At 37.6% G+C, this 20,931-nt stretch overlaps 1 protein-coding gene across 1 annotated transcript; it reads right to left on the reverse strand.

Moving 5' to 3' along the window:
- Positions 1-399: 399 nt before the first annotated feature.
- lrrc32 (leucine rich repeat containing 32) lies at positions 400-12,149 on the reverse strand. Its single transcript, XM_079247132.1, has 3 exons — positions 12,015-12,149; positions 9,423-9,516; positions 400-5,139 (listed from the first exon to the last, which is right to left on the reverse strand). The coding sequence occupies exons 1-3, from the start codon at positions 12,146-12,148 to the stop codon at positions 3,283-3,285; spliced, it is 2,085 nt and encodes a 694-aa protein (XP_079103258.1). The 5' UTR covers position 12,149; the 3' UTR covers positions 400-3,282.
- Positions 12,150-20,931: the final 8,782 nt, after the last annotated feature.

Below are 20,931 nucleotides of genomic sequence, written 5' to 3' on the forward strand. Positions count from 1 at the left end.
CCAGAGAATTCCACTTGTTTTGAGAGTATTTTTACTTGTTTTGGGAAGTCTTGACAAGCTAAATTTTCTTGTTATGTTGGCAGATAATTTATCTTATTTTAAGCAACATTTACCTAATTTTTGTATATATTTTTTTCTTGTTTTTTAAGGCTGAGTTTTTGCAGTGTATAAAATACTATCAAATATTTGTTTTCGTGATTAATCACAGGCACAGAGATCATGTTAAAAGTGTGAATCTCAGTGAGGCTAGCAAAGATACAGCACCTCTTTAATGTTTGAGCATTTAATGAAGAGCACATATGGTAAATATCATTTACAGAACATCACAGTTATTCATCTCAGAGCTTTCCCCAGCAAAATAATCAAACTTATGAGCAGGGTGAGCACCAATGACCTGGTATCACGTGGAAATTATGCTTTAATAATGTCCAGCTTAGTTTACATTATTACCTAAATAAATTATGACATAAGTTCTGTATACAATTCTAACAATATTATGATTAAATTCTTAGTGTTAACAGTCAAAAAGCAGAACACAATCACACAAACACATGAAGTTTAAAGTGCAACCTATACAAGGGTTGGGTTGTAAAAAAATACCTTCATCTCATCTACTTCATGAATAAAGAATATTTTCATTCACAGGCTTTTGTAGTGTTCTTCATTTCTAGCCTAAAAGATTTTTTTCACAACAGATAACTGTTTCAGTGTCATGCGTGTCAGTCATCACGGATGCACCCTCCGTTACGTTTACAGTATCACACTATTTCTTGTGTGTGTCAGATATGAGAAGACAGTGAAGAAGATGTGGTTAACTTAGTTTTCCATAAAGACTAGCAACGGTGGTAAAAGGTTAGACTGGTTTTGGACAAAAAAAGGGCATTGTTATACTCGGACTGTACAGACCATGGAATTATCTTGCGGCAGATCTTTTTGTTCCCCAGTCCTATCAATTTTCTCTCCAATGTCGTTAGACTCCTCCTATATAGGGGACATTAGAAACAGAAGACGTTGGGATTACAGGAACACTGTTAACCCCCTATGAACATATACCACCTTTATGTGGAGTCATATTTACTGTTTTCATTTAAAAAAAAAATCCAGACATATGTTGTCTTCTTGTTGAGCTTTGAACTGTAGAAGAGACTTGTATAATCATGAGCTTTGGGACTACATCCGTAAATTCAAACCAGTCTAAATATGACTAAATTAATCAGCCAGCATCTCTAAAGCTAAGTACTTAACATGTCAAAAACCTATATTACTCTTTGGATTAAACATGCTATAGCAAACAAAGTGAGCTTAAAGGTGCTGGTGGGATGGATCTGTTTCTTTGTGGAAAACCAAGTAAGCTGTTACAGTCTATTTTCTGACGTTATGCTAAACTCTAACTGGTTGTTTTAAGTCGAAAAGCTGCCATTTAGCCTGCTCATAATCAGAACTTTAGGGTCCCTGTAAACATAGTTAGCATATGAGCGACACGTAACTATGGAAACCAGGAGCAGCAATGCCTCACATGATTTTTTAATGCTATTTAATTTAAGATCACAAGTTAATTATTGTATTATCTCAAGATCATGAAGCTTATTTTCATGTGCTAAAGCATCTCTAAATACGTTTCCAACCTTAAAGGTCCAGTGTGGGAAAATTACTGACATCTAGTAGTAAAGGTGAGCATTGAAATCACTTCAAATCCGAAGCACAACTGTGGATGGACGGTGTCCATTAGTGGTCAAAATTCTTTCACTCAAATCTACGTGTGGATCCAGAGGCTTCAGACGCAATGACTTCCCTACAGGTAAACTCTATTAGGTACATTTTTAAGCGTAATTATTGACAGCTGCATTTTGCTTCATGGCACCGCATTACATTCCAGCAACTGGATAGCAACCTACTGGCCATTTCGAACATGCACTATGGCTGATTCAACCAACGAAGGAAGAAAAAGAGAGAGAGAGAACGTAACAGAGCAGCAGAAAACAAGAGTCAACAGCACAATGACTTTTACTGATCACTGAGGTCTCGGAGAAGAAACTGAAGGCAAGATGGACACTGTATTAGCTGTCATTAGCTAAAGAGGGAAAATTTAGTACTGCTGCTTTAACAAGTACTTTATCAAAAGCAATCTATCCTCTTTTTCTTAAATAACCAGTAACTACAACTTATTGCAATATATTTACCTCCACCAAGGAAGTTGTTTTTACCGTCGTTTATCTGTCTGTGTTCAAGATAACTTAAAAAGTTAACAACAGATTTTAATAAAATTTTCAGGAGTTGTTGGAAATGTGAAAAGGAAGAACTGATTTAAGTTTAGTGGTGATCCGGATCACCGTTTGGATCCAGGAACTTTTTAAAGGATTCTTTAGCATTGTGCTTGGTGGAGGTTTACGCTGTCCTAGTGCCTTTTTACTGAACTTTGTTTTTCTGGAAATAGCAGGCTGTTCAAGGTGAGCTTGTAAATAAATCTTGTGTGCATTAATACCTAACTTCATTTAATGTTACTGTTCTTTTTAAAAAAGATAATTGGCCTGAATTATGGGGGCAAACAAAAAAGTCAGTAAATGAACTTTTAGCATGAGAAAATAATCCTTTTCTTCTTGAGATAACAAGAAAGTTAACTTGTTTTTTTTTAACCATGGCTGCTCGAGGCTTCGGTGTTCATCACATCAACTGAAAAGGAGCATAAATCTGTTAAAACTAGTGAAAGTATTCAGTCTGGTTGGTTGTTACTGTCCTATGAAAGAGTTTTAGTGTGGGTCCTTCATTTTACATTCAATAAAACTGGTGCGAGGCAAAGTGGCTTGGTAGAAAGTCCAAGCATGTAACACTGCTGCTTTATGAATAAAGGTGTGCTCAGATAGCAAGTTTTCACTTTGTGCCATTAAACCAACCTACACTTCTGCTGTTTTTGTGCTTTAATCATCCAAAGTGAAGCTGGCTAGCTAGCAAAGCTAAAGGTGTCACATTCTGTCTGAGCACACCAGAACGGGGTGAGAGCAGCAGTTCTTCAGTCACAAGATGCTTCAAGAAGGTTTAAAGTCTTTTCAGAAAGTCCAAACTCCTCTAAGAAACTGAATAAGTCTTCCATAAGAAGTGCTTCTTGTATCAGTTCACCTGTTTTTCTTCTTCACGCCTGCTGCTTCGCGTCGGAGACGATGCTAATTCAGAGCTTCAAACTGGAGTCTCTGAGAGGAACCAGCCTATATATTCACATTTTAATCCTTAAGCATTAACAACACAAGGGGTGTATTCACACCTCTCCATGTGCGCCGTTAAGTCTCGCTACGCGTTGAAGCTTCTGTTGTGTTTTCGCCTCCTCAAACGGCAGCATTTAATCAGCAGTCCCAGCAGGATCATGGCAACCAACAGCGTCACCACCACAGCTACAACGTAGTTTGTAACATCCGCTTGATGGCACATTTCCTGGGTCACCTTCTGGATGTTGACCGGCTCTGAATACTCCTCGTGAAAGCAGGTGGCTGTGGCGATGTCGGGGACGACCACTGCTGACTGCTGCACCAGGCGGAAGATGCTGAGGTTGTCGCAGCAGCTCAGAGGGTTGGAGCCCATGTAGAGGGTCTTCAGCGAGCGCTCCAGGGCGAGGATGGTGTGGTGGTCCAGGGTGACAAGGTTGTTGTTCCGCAGGTTCAAGGACTCAATGGAGGACTCTTTGTTCCACATCTTCAGGGAGTTGAGCTGGTTGGTGGACAGGTCAACGTATTTGAGGCTCCGCAGCGATGACAGGTCTGTGTTTAGGGAGGAAATGTTATTTTCCCTCAAAAAGAGATGAATCAGGGAATTTTCAAGACCAGAAAGGGAGTCTTTGTGCAAGTCCAAGCCTGGGTTCAGGGACAGGTCTAGTAACTTCAGAGGGGTGTCCACAAAGGCATTCACAGGCACAGTCTGCAAACTGTTTTCAGAAAGGTAGAGGAAGTGCAGGTTGTGTACAGAAGAAAAGGCAACACAGTCAGGAGGAACCTGATGGTTCTGGTCCTTCAGCTTTGGCTCATAGGGGCAGATCTGCAGGTTGTTCTGCTGCAGATGAAGGTGTCTGAGGCTCGGTAGTCTTTGAAATATTTGGTGGTCCAGAACTGTGAGCTTATTTCCTTGTAGGAAAAGCTTTTTCAGCAACTGGAGCGTGTTTTCCCCAAAAGTCAGACTCTGCAGGGAGTTAGAGCTGAGATTGATGACCCTCACCTTCTTTAAGAGGGCGAAATGACTGACAGAAAAGGTCTGGATGCAGTTATTACTCACATTCAGGACCTCCAGTGATGGCATGGAAAAGAAAAAACTCTCTGGAATAGCTTTGAGTTGGTTGTAGCTCATGTCCAGGTATTTTAAAGAATGCAACTTTAAGACCGGCTGGTTCTCGTGGTTTCCTGTCACATTTGTGGTATGAAGTTGGTTTCGTGAAATGTTCAGATATTCAAGCTTGTTCTTTTTTGGGAGATCTGGGAAGTAAAGCATTTTGTTTTCACTCAGATCAAGAGACAGAAGTTGGAAGAGATTGTCTGACGAGACACTCTGAAACGTCTCCAAGCTGTTCTTGCTGAGATTAAACACTTCAAGGTTGTAAAGGTCAAAGTCGTTGATGCATGTGATCGAGTTCTTGGACAAGTCGAGTTCAGTCAGAAGCTGTAAGGACTCAAAAGCTCCATCTTCAATCTCCAGGATGACATTGTTGTGGAGGCTGATTTTCTGTACGGACAACGATCCTCTGAACATGTTGTGAGCTATTTTGGTGATGCTGTTGCTGTTCAGGGAAAGGTTTGCCAGTGACGGAGAGTCGGTCAGGAAATAGTCCGACATCCCCGTGTACAGCCCATTGCTCGAAAGATCCAACGACTCTACAGCTTTCAGAGATCCAACGCTTGTTTTGGAGTGTGCGAAAACATTGAGATGGTTCCGGGACAGATCCAGGACCCTCAGATCCGTCATGTTTTCAAACAGTCTGGGCTGGATGAAATGGATCTTATTAGAATGAAGATTGAGGCGATGGAAGCCGGTGTGGAAGCCGAGAGTTTCCTGGGTGAGGTTTTGAACTTGGTTTCGTGAAAGGTCCAGCATTTGGACGTCAGGAGGAAGGTTGACCGGCGCACTTTGGAGGCTCTGATTGCTGCACAGCACATCTTTCTGGACCTGCAAACAAACACAAACACACAAGTCAGATCACATTGGCGGCACACGGCCAGATATTCCGACCATGACGCAACGTAGAACCTGAACAGTCAGTTTATGAGACAGCATATCTACATCGTGAAGTCCTCTGAGGTCTGCCCTGGTCAATTTTCCACTACAAAACAATAAAATCTGCATGTTTTTCTTCACTTGAAATGAACAAAAGTTATGCAGATTAAATGTACCTCACACTTCTTTCTACTAGTTGTCACTTTACCTACCCTCCACTTCAAATAAATGCTAGTATTTACGTTAAGAAGAAGTTTCTAACAGAAACCATATGGCCATGAGCGTCTGGCTCTAAAAGCAGCTCATAAAACTGTCTCCTTCTCCGTTTTCTCTCCGAGGAAGATTACATTCAGCTTGTCGACATATTTGTGGTTTTGTAAAAGAGGGCATTGCTATTCCTCACAAGCTGGCTGTAAACAAGCACACTAATCTCTTCACTGGTTTTACTGGATAAAACATCACTGTTTTACTATCAGACACTGAAGAACGAGTCACAAGGTTTCCTCACTGAAAGCTTCTAAACCTGTATGTGTTATCGGTGATATCGCCTCTGTATCCGCATGTATTTATATAACATTTAGCAACAGTTCTGCTGTAAAACATGAAAGCAAAACTAGATAAAACAAAATACAATAAAGAGTTAATGTCATTTCCCCCCTTCATCTGAATTTAGGTTTAAAAATAGAGACTTGAAATCCACCTACTGTTTTACTTTTCATATTTAACCAAACTGTATGTGTGAATAAAAATTATTAATGGCTCAGTGTCTGAATGTTTGAATCCAAGCTTCTCCAAATCTGTTCCATAATTAGCTGTAACTTAGATGCCAGTTTGAACTTTACTTGTTGAGTCTGGCTTCATTTTATCCACCATCTTTTGACGTATTTAATGTAAATGTTGACTTGTAATCAAGCTCCCCAAGGCTCTTTGTTGGGCTCCCTATGGTTCAGCAGGTACTCACTCCGTCTAGCTCAGACGACTGAACCAAATACCCGATCATTACCGTATGCTGACGACATTCTGCTCTATATCACTGTCCCACCACGGAATCTGGTCCCAGAAAAAGATTAAAATCACGCCTCAGTCAAATCAATATTGAAATTTCTTCAACTAAATAAAGATTAACTTGAAATGAATGTGTTTGGAAACAAAAATGAGCATCAGAGGTTAGTGTCCAGCTTTTATTCAGCTATGTTAAAACCAAAGGATCAGTCCAGAAATCTCTGAGCTCAGTTTTAACATCCATATTAAAGCAGGAACCAAACAAGAAAGAAAAGCTATAGAATAAGGGGACTGATGTTTTGTCTTGTGTAGTGAGTTTCTATAACTGCAGTTAATCCAGATGCTGCTGCTGGTGTCTCACAAATAGCAGAAAAAAGGGGAATCTGTCACTTTGTTTCATACAACTACACTGTTTCTACACTGGATTCCTGTAGACAAGGAACTGAGTTAAACACCGGCTGGCGTAAGAAGCTCTGGATGGTTCTGGGTCTAAATAGGTGCTTTGTTGTACATAAATTTGCCTTGACTTCATGCAATGATTCACACTGAGTGAAGTACCCTGCTCTTTAACCTAAGCTCAAATACATCAAGTTCATAGACGTGGTCTGTCGAACTACATTTAACAGTTTCTGACTCATGGCAAGTGGCTCAACTGTTAAATTCATCAACAGCATCTTTAACCCTTTAAGATTCTGGTCTAGCATCAGGTGGAGGGAAATTTCCAGTGAATTTGATAAATTTATTTTTTTAAAAAGTGGAAATAAACCTGCCTTCGCATCTCTACTAGTTGGCTTGGGTATGTAAAACCCAACTAAGTGTCTGTTATAAAAACTGCTGTTTCACTGTTCTTACATTGTTATAAACTTCTTCCTTTTAAACTTGTCCAAAACAAACAGAGAAACACAGAAACATTTTCCTCTGGTCTTTAGCATGAAAGTTAAAGGGTTAAACAAATCAAACATTTCACGATCCATTCATCACTAATCATCTAAAATATGACATTTCTTTACTTTTATTCATAGCAGCTCTCTTGCTTAGTCAAAAGTAACACAGTAAACTGCTTCCTCTACATGTCAAGGTCTCATTTGAAACAGAAACAGCTCCAACAAATCAAAATCATGTAAAACACTGTTCAATTTCTGCAAATAACAATCCATAAATCTTGTACTGTGGACCTTGAAGGCACCAGTCGTGACATTGGTGAGGTGAAACCATTGTTTTAGCTGTTTTTGGGTTGTTTTTGCCCAGTTAGACGAGACAGGAGATGACAGGATAGGAAGGAGACGGGAAACGACAAAGGCCACCGGACTGGACACTAACCAGTGATTACGAAGGTTGTGTTGAACCCTAAAGCAAAGACCCTGGACCTTTAGTGGCGTGTTATTCTCCCCCTTCATATCCTGCCTAGCTCCCCCCTGCTGCTTTCAGTTCTCTCATAAAGATATAAAACATCCCAAAATGCTCTTAAAAAGGACAAAAAGTTTGGAAAAAAAAACTCCTTTAATGAGGCAGACTTTGATTGTGTGCTCAGTAAAATGCTTTGAGACAAAGATGTTTATTTTCTGAAACTCATTTTTTCCTTTTCATTCAACCAAAAAACACCCCAACAAGCTGATGGACTAAACGTCATGTCACATGATCGCTGCTGCACATCAATGAGCAGCACTGTCGGGTACCGCGCTCCTTCATCATCATGAACACACACACTATTGTTATTTGGATTGATTTCCACATTCATCAACCAGATCAGCAAGCATGTATCACTCCACTGCTAAATATAGTCCCGAGCAAAACAAAAAGTTCCTTCCTTGTATCTAAAAATGACTCCAACAAGAAAAAAATCTTTTTTTTTTTTTTTTTTTAAATCATGACAAAAATCTGTGAAAAGATAGACATAAATATGTGGCATTTCCCAGACGGAGGTAATTTTACCCCAGATTTCTATAAACAATATTATGTTTCAGCCACTTTTTACATCATAGACGCGACTCGCTGAAAATCTGCTTCAACTTTCTCTCAATTGCAGCAGTTTTCATCAATAAAAGATGAAATAAAAGGGCTCGGTTAGATTTTTTTCTCATGCAGTATTTTACTTCTACAGACATGTACCGTCATGCTTTTTACTTTATTTGTATTTATCTATCCTGTAAAAATATTCAGAAGATAACATGTAATCATATTTTACAACATAGCTGCATCCTGTTATTTTCCTGAAGCATGTCTGATCATTACATATGTTGAAATACATATTTATTTATTCTACAGTGAGCTGCGGTGCATTGATGACTCATTTACAAGTAAACCATCCTCACACATAAATATACTGGGAAGCTGATTTAAACTGGTGTCCAGTGTGGGGACCACTATGCATGAAAGGGTTAACAGGCACCGATTTGATCAGAGGAACTCCAGCTCGTGTTTGGTTTTATAAAGACACACTAATGACCACATTAAACACACTTTTACTTTCAGCGAAGGGCTATTTTTAGAAAAGATGACTGAAACGGAGTCAGATCCGTTTTCACGCTGACGCTTTTTAATTCATAATTTGTCCTCCGTGCATATATAGTGTTATATAGTTTTCAAAATCTATAAAAAGAATATAGTATAAATATATAGTATAGTATATAAAATATACAGTATGGTATTATATTAAACATGTCAGTCTTCAAAAGAAAAAGTTTCCATCATTTGTTTAGTGAGTCTGAAAAGCTTGTCTATTTTTGTAACATCGATGACGCTGGGTAATTTTTTATGTCTCTCATAAATCCAAAGGGTCAAAACATTTCAGATTGCAGGCTTATCTTTATCCCAATAAGTGTAACTAAAATATGTATATTCAATTTTCTAATTCAAATCAATGGCTTGTTGATGTTTAGTTTATTTTCTCATTTTCTATCTGAACATAACATCCATAAAGGAGGTTTAACGTCACAAAAAGCTCTTTTTTTTTTATCTTGAAAACAGGAATCTCTAAGACACCACACCTCAGAGGAGACACACCGATTCACCTGCCGCCAAATAATGTCAAAACCCAAAGCTCACTGGTCCGTTTTAAAATGGTTATTTAGAAAAGACTCCAAGCACCTGATGGACTGCATCCCAGTTGCCGGGGGCAACCCATTAAAAATAACCAATCACAGATGATGGAAAACAAAAACAAACAGAAAAAAATCTGTATTTAACAAGGAAAAAATGCCTCAAGTTTGAGTCATGTCAGGTTTTATACTCACAATCTGGCACTGAGATAGATGTCCAGGAGGATGTGCAGATGTCGGCGCGCAGCTGACCAACAGCAGGAAAAGCAGCTGGAAGGCCGCCATGGTGCTGCACACAGAGAATCACACACATATGAGTGTGCTGCTGGTGATACAGTTTAAAAGGGGAAGGAAGTGGGCCTTACATGTTGACCTTTGGCGACGCTATTTATGCCATGAAAAAGAAAAGGGGGTTTCTCTAATCTTTATTTTGCTGTGTAACTTTTCTCTTACGTTGTACTGCAAACTGCGTTCAGCAGAACTGCTGCAAAGACGGATGAGTAAGCAGTCAGAGGCTTTCGATGACACAGTTTTACTATAGGTTATTGTTTGGAAGCAGAACAAAAAGAGGCTGTTTTGTCAGACGTCAGTGAGTCATTATTTTTGAGACACACGCTCTTCAGCTCACTCTTTCAGGATTGGTTCTTCAGAACACAAGAAAAATCAAGTCACACTTGCAGAGCAGACAATGTGGGAGTAATTAGCATCGGGTGGTAAGTACCTGGCAAGCTGGTGGAAAGTTCAGTATCTCTGCAGGTTTTTTGTGTCTGAAAAATTAAAATGCTGTTTCCCTGATTCTGTGAAGCGGCTCGTTTAATCGATGAAAGCTGACATGAGCTATGAGAGGAAGAGGAGCGCTGTCACATCAGATTTACTGCGACGCAGGCGAGTAATTATTGGAGCTTTTCTGACTTTTATGTTCCTTTTACCTGACAGAAATAAGTTCACAAACTCAGGGTTTTTACAAAAAAAAAAAAGAAAAAACAAGATTTCCACTCAAAACCGCTCACATGGTTTCACATTTACAAGCACATTTGAGACCCATAAGAGGTCCAGGCATCCAGTAAATAATTGAATATGAGGGAATAATAAAGTCTTGAGCGTAAATGTTCCAGTGTGTCTCCAGCTGATGACCCTTCAGAGTCAACTTGTGGCCCTTTGAAGGGGCCCGTCCGGCAACCACAACACAGAACTACAAAGCTGCACATGAATAAATTTCCAGTATCTTGATTTAAATAAGTGGGAGAATTTGCTTCCCTAGCTGGTGAACGTACTCCTGACAGGAAGTACATTATCATCTTCCTTTCTTTTATTATTTCCTAAATGAATGAAAATGACCTCTTCTTGGGAAATAAAGCAGTTTGTTTGTAGGATTATTGAGGAATCTTTCAAAGTTTGGACATAAAGTCAGGACCTGGCTGGTAGAGTTTGATGCACATCTGGATTTCTGTTGTTTAGTCTTCATGAAATCTCCAGATTCCCTTCAGGATCAATAAAGTATTGATCCGTCTATCTGGAAATGTGCAGAGTTGCCTAGTTAATCGTTATTTTGTTGGAACTAGAGAAACAAAGCAGCTTTTCTGCTCTGCTTGTATCAAAATGAGATAATTTTAACTAGATTTAATTAATTCTGAGCATAAAAATCTTGATTTACAACATGACAGGAGCTGTCAGAGGAATTCCGTAAAGTAAAAAGTACATCGTTAGCTTCTGAGACAAACCAAAGAAGTAGAAAGAGACATTAAAAGTACACAATGAAATGAATCTGTTCATTGTAGCTGTACTAAATAAAGCTTTTCAATGGTCGACTGTACAAGAGAAACTCAAATGCTACCACACGCTGAAGAAAATAAAGTTTAATGACAACTACCATGGGTCCTCGTTTCCTTGGGTAAAAATACAAATGAAAGCATTATCACCTGAAAACCGGCAACATGTTCTCAGTGTGCCAGAAAAAACCCCCAAAAAACTCATGACCTCCAGATAACGACATTAAAATAAATAAATATAATTATGTCCACTCTCAGCTTCCGTAGAGCCAAAAGCTGGTGTAATGTAACGACTGGACTTGAACTCGTCCGAGGTTCAGGAAGAACTTCTGTTTAGATTTTCTGTCTTTGAATAAATGAACTGGTCTTCTTCTTGCAGTGTAACTGGGACTTGATCGTCTTTCAGCTCTAAAATCTTCATTTTCCAGTTTTCCAGATTATTTCAGCAAAGTAAAACGTACATCACTAGCCTCAGAGGAAGCAGTAGAAAGTGGTGTTAAAGGTCCAAAACTCAAGCGTAGATAATTCTTTTCCACATCTCTTGTAACCGTGTTCATGTGAAACACAAGGTTTTTATTCAGGTTTAACTCATCGGATCCGTTTTAAAGGTTGTGTTTTTATTTAGGTTCTACCCATCAGATCTCTTTTAAAGGTTCTGCTAAATAAAGTTATCAGTTTGACGTCACAGATTGTTTTGATATACTTTCCACTGAGCAGAAAAAGCTTCACAGCCTCCCACTTGCTGATATTTCTCTGTAAGTTGGACTTTTTCTCCAGAGAGGTAGTATTTACATAGAAGAAGTAACAGTTTATAGCAGTGTGAATACACAGTGTTACATTCTCAGTCTGTGAAATACACAAGTTTTTCTGTGGCTGAATATCTTTACATCATCACACAAAATTTCTTCCCTCCAGTTTGCAACCATGAGCCTAAACTCCATCCAGCGGTGTCTCCTCTCACATCAACAGCACAAGCAGAACTTTAAAGATGTTTTACTAAAAGAAACTGCACATTTACCTGACTTTCAGCTTATGGTTAGTCTTTAACGCGCCTCCTGACCCTGCTGATTTCACATCCTCACACACCCACTCACTGATCGATAGCGGCACCACAAGCCAGAAGCTCCTCTCAGCTGACTCCTGCTTCCACATCGCTCCGCTCCGGCTTCTGTCCAGCCATCACGTCCTGTGAAAATATCCTGCATCGCTCGCCCGCTTCCCCCCTCCCACTGCGGCTGGGGAAACGCCATATAAGGGGGTGGGAAGTCAAGTTTTCATGCTGCACTTCAAGGAGACACAGCCCCCACGACTCCAGAAATGCCATCCATTAATCCTGGAGCTGGATGAGTTCCTCGGAAAGTAAACTTAGTTTGTTCTCACATACCAGTCTCTACTTGGAATTTGGGGCATTTTCCTTGTAATCAAATTCCAATTTTCCCACATTTGCCCATTCTTTCCAGGGCAACCTTTTATGGGAATGTTTTGATGCTTGGGGTCTCCACCCTGACAGAACAAAAAGTCAGCTGCAGTTATAGAAAGATTTACAAAACGCTCGCATCTCCCAGAGGACCGTGGGCGTGTGGACAGTTCACACAGCCTTTCCACGCCTGTGGGACCATGTGGGCTTTGTCGTCGGGTTTTTCTCTGGTTCACCGTCTTTTTAATGAATAAGATCACTTTACAAATAAGACAATTTGTCTGCATGTCTCACCTGGCGGGAAAATGTGAGGAAAATCTAACTTCTCCGTCACCAGCAGCTACAGAGGCGAACTGAGTGGATCACAAAACCTTTAAAAGGTCTTAACAAAGTTAAACTATTATTGTTATAACAATATTAATACTATATTGAAAACAGGTCAAATAAGCAATGTGGTAAATAGAAGGATTGCAGTTTTGTAATTCTGTTCTTTGAAGCATTTACAATCCCAATCTCATCCCGTTCTTCTGCATTCTGACGTTCAGTCTGTGTTACGACCCGTTATGAGGGTTGGCGCAACAAAGTACGGCGGACACCATGGATGCAGAAGGAAGGCATTTTATTTTATACCCCTGGGTAGCTAACACGATGTAGCTAAGCATGTAGCAACATGCTAGTTGGTTGTTGAACAGACAAAGAAAAGGACTGCCAATGCACACTCTAGGTCGGATGAACCCAACCAAGGTAAGACCACAAGAAAACAAACAAAACAGAAGTCTGAATCCCAAATAAATTCACAAGGTTCACACACAGGAATGTCCTGTCATGAAAACCAGAACAATGTTCTTAAAGTTCACCACAGACATAGGTCTCAAAGGACTCCCATAAAAGTAAACATCACGCAAAATGTCCAACACAAAACCCAAGTTGAGGGGGACAACCACCAGAAACAGACAGTTGCTTCCCCCTCCAGCCGAAGTGCAGCAGTGTCCTTTTATTTCCTGGTTTGCTCCCGGAATGGCACTCTGTGAACCAATAAGAAGAGGGGCCGTCGAAGGTGTGTCCACAGCAACCACTCCCGGATCGGGGGGGGGGGGGGGGGGGCGGAGCTTGCACTTTCATCCAGAATGGAGATCAGGTGTGGGTCTTTCACAGGTGCTCGTAACAGTCTGACCTTCAGCAGGTTGTCTTCATCGTGTCTACATGCTGCCTTGTGATTGGCTGGTTAGATATTTGTGTTAGAAGGAGCTGAAAAGGTGAATTTGTGTTGCTGTGTTGCTTTTACAGATGTGGACAGTGTATCGTACGGCGCAGATGTTTTGATAAGTTCATTAAAGGAAGAAAAATTCATAATGAACCAGAAGAAAAAAACCAAAGTACAGAATCAAAGTGATGACTTTGTTGCTTCAGCCATGAGAAAGACGGTTTGGCAGCAAGACTGTCCTCGTCCACAGAACAACTTCTCCAGGACGTTTAAAAAGCAAAAGCTAGCACCATCATTTAGTCTCACAACGTACAGCAGCTGCTCGCAGCCTCCAGAAAAGTCCCATAAAGTCCAGTTCCACCATTTACATATTCAAATCAATTTATATAATCTGTTTCTGTGAAGCAGCTTCACCCTGTCACACCCTACTTCAAATTTGTTGTGTTTTTACTCTCTTAAACAGCGTTTTTCACCTTTAACTCTTTAATTTCACTGAATAAGTTTCACATTTTAAGTTTTGTGTGTCCTTTGGTTGTTTCAAACTGTGAGATGAAAGAAGAAGCAATATAATCTAATGTGTCTTAAAAAAATAATCAGAATAAAAACAAAAACGCTGAATAAAATAAAACAAATTAATAACAAATAAAGACAAATTAATTCAATAAAATAAATGTTAAAATTAAACCAAATAAAAAAAAAATTGGTTGGATAACAAGTAAAAAAAAAATATAGAAAAAATAAATGTGAAAATAAAAAACAAAACAAAAAAAATTGTTTGGATGACAAGAAGAAAAAAAAATAAGAAAAAGAACAGCAGTGGTTTGTTTTAGATTTGCGGCTCCAGGCATCAAGAGGTTAAACACAAAATCATCAGTGTGAATAACTAATCCGCTCTCCACCTCAGCAAGTTTACAGGATGTGATGTGTTCATTACTCGCAGCAGATGTGTAGATATGTTGGAATTATGCGAACATTGTGATTAAACAACTAAAATTCTGCTTATTGAGTCACAATCAGGTTAAGGTGCAAAAATCCACCCAGGTTCATTTCTGCTATTTCTCTCAATAAGTAATTCATATTTTGTTGAACTAAAATTATTTAGCTTTTTATCTTTACGAAACATAATTTAAAAAAAAGTGATGATCTTAATTATCTTAAGATAAACTAATTTAATGGAACTGATTTATTTCACATAATATAGATTTTCTAGAGCTGAAGGAAAATGTGTCATTTCAAGCTTCTTTTTTAAATTAATGATGTGGTTTCTATAATAGTTTTATAAACTACAATAGGTCTTTAATCAGATGTAAACTCACACGTTCAGGTTTTAACTTACCATTAAAAACTCTTCCCACATTCAAAAAAGAACAATAAAAGCGTTTGTTTCATATCATGGCCTGACTGACACGGATGTACCAAGTTATAGGAGATCTGTACAAAAATTAAATAAATGAAACTATGAACCTAAAACTCGCCACATGATTGTAGGATACCAGAGGGGTTTATTCCTGATCTGCAGATATCATCATCAAAATAAATTATTTCATTCATGGCTGCACGCAGCTTCCATAGGCTGAAATCTGTTTTTACACCAGTTAGCGGACTTTTACTGAGTGTTTATCTTTCAAAACAGAACCACAACATCTGTCCACTCAGTCTGCTTTTGTTTCTGTATATATATATATATATATATATATATATATATATATATATATATATATATATATAAATAATGTTCTGTACAAATAATGAACTCTACATGCATCAATAAAATAAAATCATGTGTTTACAGGCACTAGCAAAGTAAGCTAACACTAGCTAGTGCTAGCCAGTGCTACTGTTAGCTGCTCATCACCTGTTAGCCAGGTGATCTATGGACTTTTCCTGCTGCTTTATTGAAACATTTAAACTGTAAAGTGACTCCACTACAAGTGAACTTCAGAGTTTATTTAAAAACATATTTGCTGGTAATCAAAGTTGTTCTGCAAACATTGATCATACTAGCTCATTAGTTAAACGTGTGCATGATTTCCATTTCAACATCATGGTTTTTTTTTCCCTACATCTACTTTATATTTTATAAATTCAATTGCTTTTGTGGTTAAATTAATTTATTTAATAAAACCTATTATTGGTAGCTTTTTTGCACCATGTTTCAAGCAACATACCAATTTTCAGGCCTCTACATTCCATAAATAAATCTATTTCACTGCTTTAAAAGGAGGGAACTCTATATTGGTGACCAATAATGATAATTATATTTCTCACATGGCTCTTATGCCTAAAACCTTTTAGTCTGCGTTTTTCAGAGGTAACAGCTTAAAAACACCATTTCCTGCCTGTTTGTCTTGAAAAACATTTACACGATAAGAAGGTAAATCTTTATTTTGATAGTTTAACACATTAGTACCAAATGTAACACATGACGTCATGTCACAAATAAAGATTTTTAAAAAAAAAAAAATCTGTCTCTCTTCCAGATACCCACATGTGTTATACACCCCTGGCTGCAATATTAACAGTAAACTCAGAACCAGCCGTCCTCCAGCAGCAGCTGATACGGCAACCAATTCAGCAAGGGTCCAGTAAAATAGTTGCTCTACAACAAATCTTTTGTCCATAAAATCACATTTTAGGTGAAAGTTGCAGGTTTTTAAAGGGTTAATGTGAATGAGAAAATGAAAATATCTTAAAAATCCACCTGTTGTCCTGATGGAAAGTTGCACCTCGTCTTCAAGCAACAATGAACCACGATGGAATTATTACAGATGCATGAAATGTTAGCGTGTTTTAGTATTCTTGAAAAACAGATTGTTCATCTTTATTTTATCTGATGTTTGTAATGTAACATGAAATAACAGAAACATCATGTCTGTTACAGTGATTCTGTTTTATTTACACTAAATTTTCCTCCATCTACAGAATTAATTCATTCATATTCGCCATCATCTGAGCTCCAAAGGAAACATGACAGCAACCCGTCAGGAAATCCAGAAAATCCTTTCAAATGAAGCAACAGTGACAAATCAAACTCTGCAATCTGACTCCAACTTCTGCTCATTTCTGTTTTCATACGTAGTTTCTGTAAAGTTTTATGAGGTTTAAAGGGTTTTTGTTGCACGGTGGTCCCATGTTGCTTCCAGGAACCATTAAGCCCTTTGAAAGACTTTGTTTTATAAAACTTTCACATTTAAAATTATATTTAAAGTAACTTGTTGAATATTTTACACTGTTTAATGTTGGAGAATTTTTTTTTACTACATTATAGGAATGACTGTAATAATATTTCTGATTATAATATTTATTTTGTCCTTTTTTTTTTAAAAATTAAAAATATTTTGTCCTTTTTGAGACATAAAAATGCTCCAAACATTTTGTGCCAATCGGCTTCCTGTAACAGGATGTTAGATGAAGTTTTAGAAATAAAAACACAGATTGATAAGAAGCCAATAAAACATCTGCAGTTCTCTGTTTGTGTTTTACAGAAATCTATCATTTACACTCATCCATCATCCATCCATCAGGTTTGTCTTTCTTTGTAACGTATAACTTTGAGCTCATGGTTCATCATCATGACACACGTCAGCATCTCTCCGAGGACACCGTCCCTCCAGCCGTTCCCAGTGGAGACAGATGTCCACGGAGGTCGTCTGTCTGTGGATCCTGACAACATTTTAACGCGCTTTTGTTGTTTTTTTTTTTCCTCATCCACATTAAAGTTTAATCCCACAACAGAAGATTTTAACCTGATGGTTCAGTAAGTATTTCTACAATCTGAGATTCAGTGAAGCGCCAGAATAAAAGCAGCTCCGTTCTCCTGCTGCTGACATGAACAAATGAAAAACCCATGTAAATGATGCAAACAGCTGATGAGTCTTACCTGGTGTGTGTTCTTCTGGATGTCACACAGAGCATGTTGTAGGTTTGGTTTCATATTCACCATCCTTTCATTCTTCACCATCTTTTATCCGTCATGTGTTTACATCCACATCACACCTTTATTTCCCGGGGTTTCCAGAAGAGTTTCCATTTCCCTTCGTCCACACCCACAGCTGACTGGAGTTGCTGGTTCACCTGTCTCCATGAAGCAGTCTGTCAGGTCGACTCTGCCCCCTGCTGGTCCGGTCCCCACGCTGCATGATGTGTGTGTGTGTTCATGTGTTTTCTACATCAGGACTTTCCCCACTGCGCCGCACCGTCTGCAACATTTAATCATTTATTTAGGGCTCAATTTAAACAAATTCTTTCCATAAAGTGATGATGAATGAAAACCAACCCTAATATATTAATGTTTTTTTAATCATATCCGTAAAATACTTTTTAATACTGTTTAACATGAACTTCAGCAGAAAATGTTAAAATCTTATTTAAATTATTTACTATTTGTTTGGAAGAAAGCATTAAGAGGTGCTAAACAATACGATGCACTTCAGCAATTTAATCATTCTGGATGATCTGCAGCTCATCCAGACGCTGCTGGAAGAGCTTTAACAAGGAGATCTGAACACATCACACCAGTTCTAACATCTTTATACTGGTTTCCAGTCAGTCACAGGATGGATTTGAAAACCCTGCTGGTTGTTTACAGGATCCCAGATGGTTTAAGACCAGAATACATCTGTGATACGTTCAGAGAATATAAACCAAGCAGAGCTCTTAGAACCAAAGACTCTGGTCAACTGGACCAGAAAGTAGACCAGAAACCAGACCATAGTCCAGACCAGAAAGTAGACCATAGACTAGTCCATAGTCCAGACCAGAAAGTAGACCATAGACTAGTCCAGAGTCCAGACCAGAAAGCAGACCATAGACTAGTCCAGAGTCCAGACCAGAAAGCAGACCATAGACTAGTCCATAGTCCAGACCAGAAAGTAGACCATAGACTAGTCCAGAGTCCAGACCAGAAACCAGAGTCCAGACCAGGAACCAGAGTCCAGACCAGAAACCAGAGTCCAGACCAGGAACCAGAGTCCAGACCACAGACTAGACCAAAGTCCAGACCAGAATCCAGACTAAACATGAAGAAGCAGCTTTGAACAATCAGAACAAGCTGCCAGTGGAGATGAAACTAAATCCTGGTTAAAACCATTTTTCTCATGCATCTGCATGAAATCTGCACAGCAACATTTAACTGTTCTTGCTTTTAATGATCGAAACATAATTTATGATTTGTGATTTTGTTGTATTTTAAGCTTTTTACATAATCTCCAATGCTTTTAATGTGTCATGTAAAGCAGGGGTCTCCAACCTTTTTGGTACCAGTTTCACACAGACTTTCTCAAGGACCGGGAAGGTTCCAATAACAAAAACCTTAATCATTATATTCAGCATGTACTCTGAATGCAACAATTATATTTTATGTTAGGCACTTTCATGAACGATTACTCTATAATATCAACTCACTAAAAATGTAGAATCAGTGGGAGCTCTGGGCTTGTTTGCCTGCAGGTAGACGGTTCCATCTGGGGATGATGGGAGACACTCGAACTGTATTCCTTATATCCAGTCTTCTCCGTAGTCCTGTTTTTGTTATAAGTAATTGTTTCTGTCCTTCATGCTCCCGTTTTTCTTTCAAAATATTCTGAGGGCTTTTCTTTCAGTGTTGGCTGTTTTGTCTCCATGTGGCGGCGGAGTTTGGATGGCTTGAGTGGGCGTGGGGCAGGTGCTTCACCTGTTGCGATGAACCCGTAACTCAGGTGGGAATCTTGGTATTTTCTTTTAAATGCAGCTTTCTTTTTGCAGGCAGTCTGTGACCCTTCTGCTGTGGCATCGTTGTCTTTACCTTTTCCAAAGAAACTCTCCAGTAAACTCTGTTTCTGACTCATTTTGCGAGGGCTAGCTTGCATTGCAGATGCAGGACAGATACGAGTCAAAGAGTCAAGTGCGGAAAGTTATGCAAGCCCGGAAGTGGTTGTCTTTCAAAATAAGACACTCGGAAGAAAAGCCATATTTTCATATATAATTATCAAGATTATTCATTGTTTGCGGCCCAGTACAAAATGATCCACGAACCGGTACCGGTCCGGGGCCCTGAATTGTTTTGGACATGAAAGTTGCTATACAAATAAACTTCCATATTTATTCAAAAGTAATATTTAATAATCATGAATACTTTTTATGATGACCTTTTTTTTTTTTTTTTTAAATACATGCATACAGACACACATACACACACATACATGTGTGTATATATATATATATATATATATATATATATATAGATGTATACATATGTGTATATACATATACAGATATATATACATATATACACATTTATATACATATATACACATATATACATATACACACATATATACATATACACGTATATACATATATATATACATATACATATATATATACATATACATATATATATATACATATATATATACATATATATACATATACATATATATATATGCATATATATACATATACATATATATATATGCATATATATACATATACATATATATATATGCATATATATACATATACATATATATATATACATATATATACATATACATATATATACATATACATATATACACATATACATATATACACATATACACATACACATATATATACATATACACATATATATACATATACACATATACATATATATATACATATACACACATATATATACATATACACACATACATATATATACATATACACACATACATATACATATACACACATATATATACATATACACACATATACATACATATACACACATATACATACACATACATATATACATACATATACATACACATACATATACACATACATATACATACACATACATATACACATACATATACATACACATACATATACACATACATATACATACACATACATATACACATACATATACATACACATACATATACACATACATATACATACACATACATATACATACACATACATATACACATACATATACATACACATACATATACATACACATACATATACACATACATATACATACATATACACATACATATACATATATATATACATATACACACATACACACATATATATATATATACATATACACACATATATATATATACATATACACACATATATATATATACATATACACACATATATATATATACATATACACACATATATATATATACATATACACACATATATATATATACATATACACACATATATATATATACATATACACACATATATATATATACATATACACATATATATATATACATATACACACATATATATATACACATATACACATATATA

The sequence above is a fragment of the Telmatherina bonti genome (genome assembly GCF_933228915.1).
Source record: "Telmatherina bonti genome assembly, chromosome: 10".
NCBI lineage: Eukaryota > Metazoa > Chordata > Actinopteri > Atheriniformes > Telmatherinidae > Telmatherina > Telmatherina bonti.